The 8,290-nt window shown below is 46.9% G+C and overlaps 1 protein-coding gene across 1 annotated transcript; it reads left to right on the top strand.

Annotated features, from left to right (window-relative positions):
* The first annotated feature begins 692 nt into the window (after positions 1-692).
* On the top strand, positions 693-5,513 carry LOC120060013 (uncharacterized protein K02A2.6-like). The gene is made up of 3 exons (XM_039009083.1): positions 693-1,010; positions 2,026-3,603; positions 4,554-5,513. Exons 1-3 carry the CDS (start codon positions 693-695, stop codon positions 5,511-5,513), a joined length of 2,856 nt encoding a protein of 951 aa, XP_038865011.1.
* Positions 5,514-8,290: the final 2,777 nt, after the last annotated feature.

Here is an 8,290-nt window from a genome sequence, read left to right as displayed (position 1 = left end):
ATGAGGACGGTGTGCTGAGAGCACCCCTAGTTGGACCCCCACTGAGTGAACCTGAGCCAAAGTTCATATGTGGCATGTTTGAGGGAGACCTATGGGATCAACAGTCTGCCCCCGTACACCACACCAGAAGTAAGACCAGACAAGGTGGGGCTAGCATGATGCCGTTGAGACAACTACCTGGTGGACAGACAGTATACAAGCCCTGGGCTCACAGGGACTTGCAGACTCTAGTAGATGCCCTGCCTCTACCAGAAGAGTCCGGATGTAGATTGGTGAAAACATTTGAGACCCTGACTGCAGCTGATGAACTGACAGTGGGAGACATGGTTGCTGCCATGAATAGGTGTATGGGGGACCAGGAGTGCCGAGAACTCATGAATGATGCAGGAATGCGAGGCAGGTTTGCAATACAAACCCCATTTGATCAATATCGTAATGGAATGTGGACTGCCATCAGGAGAAAATATCCAACTCAGCCCAGGCCTCAACTGATGAAGTCCCTAACCCTGGAGGACGATGAAACGGTGCCAGTATACATGAAGGAGGCCAGAATTTTGTGGAGACAAGCATGGAATGCTGAGCCTGACAAAAACGAGATGAAACACCTATTCCTAGAGCAGTGCCTGAAAGGTTTGCCTGAACATGTTCGCACTGAATGCGAAAAAGTTGTTGGTATCACTGCAAAAAAAATTATGGAATTCACTGAAATTGCTCAACACCATGTGGAGAGATACAGGGAGGGTAAAAGAAAGGAGGAAGAGGAGCTGAAACAACTACAGAAGAAGGTGCTGAAGAAACAACTGGCAAAGGACAAACCTGCCAAACAGATGCCCCTCACTAGCACACCACAACCTCCTGCAGCTGATACCAACACCAATGACGCAGTTGCTGCGGTGGTGCAGACAATGGCTGGACTAATGGCGCCCCAGAGGAATGCCTATGGCGGACCTCCGCAAAACACAGGATGGACCCCCTACAACCAGGGGCCACCTGCATATGACATTTCAATGGTAAGATGTTATCGATGTGGAGGGAGTGGTCACTATGCTAGGAACTGCAGTCAACCCCTTTCCTTCCAATAAGGCCCACAAAGGGGCGGGGGGATACTATGGACCCCCAAGGGGACGCGGTAACTGGGCACCAAGTGGGCGTGGAAATTGGGGCGGATATGGGGGTGGTCAGCAGGCCCAAACCCAACAACCATATTACCAACAGCAGTCACCCAACCCTGGGATGCCCACTGGACCCACAGTTCCGAATCCAAGCTTGATCCCAAGCATGGCCTGGCTGGGCCATGAAACTGGACCACACCAATGAAGCTGCCCAGAGACCCTAAACAGCACCAGTGCCACCATCTTCACTTTTCCACCAAGTGAAGAACCAGTAGTTAATTGTCAAATTGGAGGAAAACAGCAACGTATGTTGATTGACACGGGATGCACCTGGTCTTCTGTTCAAGCATCATACCCCCTAACTGACAAAACACAAGCTTTCTCAGGGGTCTCGGGAACAATTATGCGAAAGCCTTTTACTGTACCACTTGATGTTTACTGGGATGACCAGAAGGTCACCCATCAATTTTTATACAATCCAGAATGCTCCATAGGATTGATGGGGAGGGATCTGCTCTCAAAATTAGGATGCAGTATTTACTGCAATGGAAAAGGATTGCATGCCACCACTATTTCTCCATGTGAATTGATGCCTATACTCATGACTGAAAAGTTTTCAGACCCACCTAGGATGTTGTACTTAGGGGACACTCAGGAGGACCTGGAAGACGAAACCTATATCTACTGGCTGAAGCTGTTAGACTGTGACCCTGATACCCCGAGAGTGTGTCGAACTTTCCAGAAGTGGAAACGATGGATACAAACACTGAAAGCCTACTACCCACCGGATGACCCTCCACATGTGACAATGAACTACTCCAGGGAGAAGGATGAAATATATGATGAAGCATGGTATGAGGATATGGCAGACAGAAGGCCTATTGTACACAGCAATCATTTATATGTCCTTAAGGAAGGTGTGGCCACCAGCTGCGTGATGATGGACGGAGATGTGGATCTCAGAGTTAAATGGTTCACAATGGATTCTGACTCTACACCACATGTTACACTGATGGTGGGGTTTGGGTATGAGGCTCGTTCCCTTGGACCTGCTGTAAAAAAGGCTGAAGTCCTGACATGGACTAAGACCAACCTTCCCAATGTCTCCGCTGCCCACATGGGTGAAACCCAAGTCTGGAGGATCAGGATCAATGAGGAGGACACCTCAATCCCGGAAGTCGTAAGAAGAGCCCGGTTCCATGGCAGGGAAATGACAGATCACCCAGACACTGAAAACATGCTTTCTCGGGTCCCTGACCACCTATGGACCACCAGTCCTGAAGATGTGGGCCTAGTTGATGTGCCGCCTATTCAAATCCAGATCAGGACCGATACATCGCACCGGTTACCTGTGTACAAGCATCAATACCCCCTGAGTGACGAAAAAGTCAGGGGCATTGAACCTACCATTCACGGTCTGCGAGGAAGTCAGGTATTGACGCTATCAACATCCCCATGGAACACACCTATCCTTCCTGTGAAAAAGGGGGATACTGGAAAATGGAAGATGATTCAGGATTTCAGACCCATCAATGATGTCACAGTTCCTGATGTCAGACCTGTTCCTGATCCCTACCTGGCACTACAGAATATCTCACCAACCCAAGACTGGTTCTCTGTCATTGATCTGGCAAATGCGTTTTTCTGCATACCACTCCATGAGGACTCACAGCCTTTGTTCGCTTTCTCGTATCAAAATCAGCACCTTATGTACACGAGAATTCCACAGGGCTACAGGGACTCACCGGGAATATTCAATTCCATCCTGAAAGAACATCTGGAAGAGCTCATCTTGCCTGAAGGGGTTACCCTTCTCCAATACGTTGATGACTTGCTGTTGGCTGCTCCCACTGCTGAAACCTGCCTCCAAGCAACTGAACTCCTGCTTAAACATGTTGCAGATAAAGGTTACAAGGTAAAGAGGGAAAAAGTTCAATGCTGCCGCAGAACTGTACAGTTCCTTGGAAGAGTACTGTCAGGTAAAGGTCAGGCTGTATCCACAGCACAGTGTACCTCCATCTTGGAACATCCTAAACCCTCCACAGTTCATCACCTACTCTCCTTTCTGGGATTCACTGGTTACAGCAGGACTCACATCCCTGAGTATTGCCTTAAGGTTGACCCTTTGCGGGAAATACTGAGAGAAGCAGGAAACAGGAACCTTACTGCCAACCTCACCTGGACCACTGAGGGTGAGTTAGCATTCATCGCTCTGAAACAGACATTAGCACAGGCCGAAGCTCTGTCTCTGCCCGATTACACACTGCCATTCAGGTTGGATGTTTCTGAGCAGGATGGTTATGTCCATTCCATCCTGTATCAGAAACAAATGGGGGAGAGGAGAGTACTACATTACTACAGTGCCCAATTGGATAACATTGAATGTGGACAAACTGATTGTGCGAGACACATTGCAGCCCTGTCCAAGGCAATTGGGAAAACTGCACATATTGTTATGAGACACCCTCTGGAAATCAACACAGATCATGGAGTAACAGCTTTCATTGGCTCTAAACTGTTAACTCTATCAAGCAAAAGAAAATCAAATATCACAAAAAGGATCACGGCCAAACACAGAGGTGACCAACATGACTGATGGGATGGGGAATGGAGAACCACACATCTGTGAGGACAGGGCAGTAAAACAAGTAAAGGTGAGAATGGACCTTGAGAATGTTCCACTGGAAGGAGCAGTGGAGACCCTTTTTACAGATGGATGCTGTTACAGATCAAAAGACCCAGGAGAAGGTAACTTTGCTTCGTATGCAGTGGTGAAACAAGAAGGAATGACAGGAACGCACGAGGTGATGGAAGCAAAGAAATTGGACCCATCTGAGGCCTCAGCCCAGTTGGCTGAACTCAGAGCACTAAGGAGAGCTCTGGAACTGAGCAAAGGAAAAAGTGAACATCTACACAGACTCTGCATACGCACATGGTATTGCACACATAGATGGCCCACAGTGGATGAGGAGGGGCTATCTGACCAGTTCAAATGAACCCATAAAACACAAACAAGAAGTACAACGGTTGATTGAATCGATTCATCTACCAACAAGTGTGGCCATTATGAAATGCAAAGGGCACAGTAAGGAAAACACAAAAGTGAGGGAAGGAAATGATATGGCGGATCAAGCAGCCAAAGAAGCAGGAGGATATACTGCACAGCAGATGGTACAGAGGACGGGAGAAATGCAAGATGAACTGACAATGGACACAGTCAGGCAGCTACAAGACGCCGCAGACGTATATGAACAGACTGTTTGGAATAGACATGGAGCCAGAAGAGATCACCAAGGAATCTGGAGATCACACATGGGAAAGACAGTAGCACCCATCAAACTGCTCAGGTCAATGATACGAGAAGAACATAACAAGGCACATGGGGGTTGGAAGAGCGTGGCTAAAGCTCTGGAAATTGTGTGGTGGCACCCCCACATGCAGGACATGACAAGAGAAGTTTCAGAAAGCTGTGAGATCTGCCAAGGATACAATAACAAGATCTCATTGGGAGCAGTAATAGGGAGTTTCCCTATACCTGATGGACCTTTCCAGGACATATGCATTGACTTTACTGACATGGGACAAGACAACCGGGTGGAAGGTAAAAGATACCTGTTGGTGATGGTGGATAGATTCACCAGATGGGTTGAGGCCATACCAACTGCCAAAGAAGATGCAAAAGCAGTCATCAAGTGGCTGAGAAGAGACCTTATCCCAAGGTTTGGAGTCCCTCGAATGGTCCGATCCGACAATGGCTCCCACTTCAAGAATGAACACCTGAAAGAGGTGGAACAAGCATTGGGGATCACCCACAAATTTGGGTCAGTGTATCACCCCCAATCTCAGGGCCTCGTAGAGAGAGCCAACCAGACTTTGAAACGAAAAATGGCCAAAATAATGGCAGGGACCAAGCTAAAATGGGTAGATGCGCTACCTCTAGCTTTAATGTCCATGAGAAACTCACCAGGGTCAGACACACACCTTACACCACATGAACTGTTGACAGGGAGAAGAATGCCAGGTCCACCTGCTGATAACATGAGTGTGCCTAGGCTAGACATTGCTAAAATCATATACACAGACTACATGCAGGCACTAACCTCTCTTGTCGAAAGACTGTCCAAACAGGTGGTGGAGGTTCGTACTCCTGCAGTGGAGACCACAGACGAAAACAGGGACATCCTGGTTGGTGACTGGGTGAGAGTGAAGGTGCACTCCAGGAAGTGGACAGAGCCCAGGTGGAAAGGACCATTCCAGGTGAAAGAGGTAGCCAGTCACTCCTTGAGGGTAAGCACTGACCAAAAAGATACTTGGTACCACATGACCCACTGCACCAAGGACTCAGTCCCAGAGAGGAAGTTGGACCAGGTAGTAGTAGACCTGACTGAGGCTCAGCCCTAAATCATGACTTCCTGGGTAGTGGCATGGGTAGGTTTGATATGGCTAACAACGGGGTGGGGAAAATCAATGGTAACAGTTAGATTACAAGAAGGAGATTCCAGTGTTGTAGTACTAAAAGCATGCGAAATCTGGGTCCAACAGGGCAGGAATCGAGATATCTGTGGAACTAGAAAGAATGACCCAAAATGTTTGGTACTGACATCATCCTATAAGAGGGAGCCAACGTATCTTTGCAATCAGGGAGGATGTCCATATTGGGATTACATGATAGCTAACGTGGGCCAAATGTGGGAATGGAGAAGAGGTTACCCATACAGTATAGGGGATGTCTCCAAAGTAGATAGGATGTCCATAGTGTGGGGAGGGGCAAGTAGTATGCAACAACCCTGTAAAGGTGATGAAATCCTACTAACCATCCAATCCATCAAGCTCTCCGATGCAGGTGCCTATACCCTAGGTTTGGAAAGAAACGGGGCTGACACGATGGGAATGTTTGCCATAGCAGTACTGCCAAAACCGCCACCAGCTCCCACCGGACAGGAACAGTCGAACGGTTCCACCACTCCAGGTCCAACTCCAAATCCACCAACCAAAATATTGAACCCAGTACAGGTAATTCATGTAAAATATATTACGGAGAGTGATCAATTAGGCACTGAAACAGGATATGAAGGAAAGGAAAATATGTGGCTGGCATACATGCGCTACACAGCTAAGACACTTAACAGGAAGGACTGTGTTATTTGTGGTCATGCCAGGCCTGTTCTGGCAACACACCCATTTGCTCTAGGTAACGGGGAAGGTTGGATGTGTATACTGAAGGGATTTTATCATGTTAAACCTAACTCAACCCTGTGTCGAGCTTTGAGTCTTGTGTTCCCAGAATTTCCTCCCCAGAAGGCCCCGTGGGGTGTTAAGGCATATGGGGGAAAGTACAGCTGTATCACTGGTACAGGTAGGGGTATAGACTATGGGCGGCTCCCTGAAGCTGATTGCATTAGTAATGTAACCATTAATGCTACCTGGCCGGTAGAAGGACTGAATCAAACTAGAGGCGTTGCTGTTGGATTGGATATGTGGACCAAACAGGGCCTTAACACCTATTCTTAAAGGCGATTGGCAGGGTATATGCGCCTTAGCCAGTCTGATAATACCATTAACCATTATTGAAGTTACAGCTAACCAACTTCTAGGATCCACACAGGGGGGCATGCACGTGACCCATCCATTAGGAGACAGATACGTAGTGCACCGTGGACTGGGGGGGTGGACAACATCCACACCAACCTGTTGGGGGTGCCGGTAGGTGTCCCACAGGAATTCCAAGCCTTGAGCAGAAATGATGGTTTATGGCATCTGTTACCCTTTATCGGTCCAGCAATTGTTGATGCTAGACAAACCTCCTGGATAAATTATATCTATTATAATCAGCAGAGATTTGTTAATTACACCCACACTGCACTCACAGGTATGGCTGAACAATTGGAGGCTACCTCTAGAACTTCCAGGCAGAATAGGCTAGCTTTGGACATGCTCCTTGCCAGTCAGGGAGGGGTCTGTAAAATGTTTGGGGAACAATGCTGTACTTTCATCCCTAATAACACCAGCCCTGATGGAAGCATTTCAAAAGCTCTAAGTGGTCTAGATAAACTATCTGTGGAAATGAATGCTTGGCTGGAGTGGAGGAGAGTGGACTGTTCTCCTGGTTGGGTGGCTGGTTCGGTAAGTACACTGCATTGATGGTTACTGGGTTTCTGACCCTCGTTGTTGTATTCCTTATGCTGATGTGCTGTGCTGCTTGCATCATACCCTGTTTGAAGAAATCTATTACAGATGTGGCACGGGCTTCAGGTATGATGCCATTGCTTGAGGCTCCGGAAGGAGATGCTGACACTGAGTCTAACTTCCGGAGAAAAATGGGGCTGACTGAGGATGACCCCTGGTTTGCTGTGGGTGAGGTTGTGGAATGACAGAAGTTAACAAACAACAGCGTGATGAAACTAACATACATGTTGTCCTCCCTTATATGAAGGTTTAAAGTTCCTGGGTGGCAAGGAGCCCACCTGGTACAGGATAGGTGTAGCAGGGAGGACCAGATGGTTTATAATGTTTTACTCTGTGTTTTCTAATATCAATAATGTGTTTCCTAATATCAATATTGTTTTATAAAATTAATAATGTTGTTTTTGGTGAGTGACACCCTGGCGGGTGTCAAAAGGGGGAATCATAAAAACACCAATAAACTAGAGCTGTGTTCTGAATGGTCTTTAAGGGTTTAAAGTTCCCGGGTTTAACTACAACCTGGTATGTGTGTCTTGATCATTGAACGTGATGGTAACTTTTTCTTAGTATTTATACCCGCAAGGGGTGTAAAAAGAGGGATTGTGAAGGATGGTTTTGTTATCTTTTTAACAATAATATATGCCTTATAGAAATAGGACATGTTAATCACAAAACATAGCGTGACTGCAGAAAAGCCGGATATCTGGATCCTGTGTGCTGTGAGGCTGGGACCAACCACGCTAAGCCTCTACTGTGACAGGCCAACTCTAAAGTTGGAACTACATCTGTCACAGTATAAAATAAGATGTCTGTACTATTTCAGTCAGTTCTCTGCTTTACCCTGCGTGGTGATACAGTGAACCCGTATATACGAAAATTGCATTTACCATTTATCGCTTATGTTAAATAAAAATACTTAAAGTATATTCGGTGACTTTGAATCACATTTTATCCTGATACTAGATTCGATTGACACAACCTTTTACAATAGACAG

Source organism: Salvelinus namaycush, chromosome 15, assembly GCF_016432855.1.
Source record: "Salvelinus namaycush isolate Seneca chromosome 15, SaNama_1.0, whole genome shotgun sequence".
Classification (NCBI taxonomy): domain Eukaryota; kingdom Metazoa; phylum Chordata; class Actinopteri; order Salmoniformes; family Salmonidae; genus Salvelinus; species Salvelinus namaycush.
The sequence above is the reverse complement of the archived record's forward strand: the minus strand, read 5'-3'. Positions and strand labels throughout refer to the sequence as shown.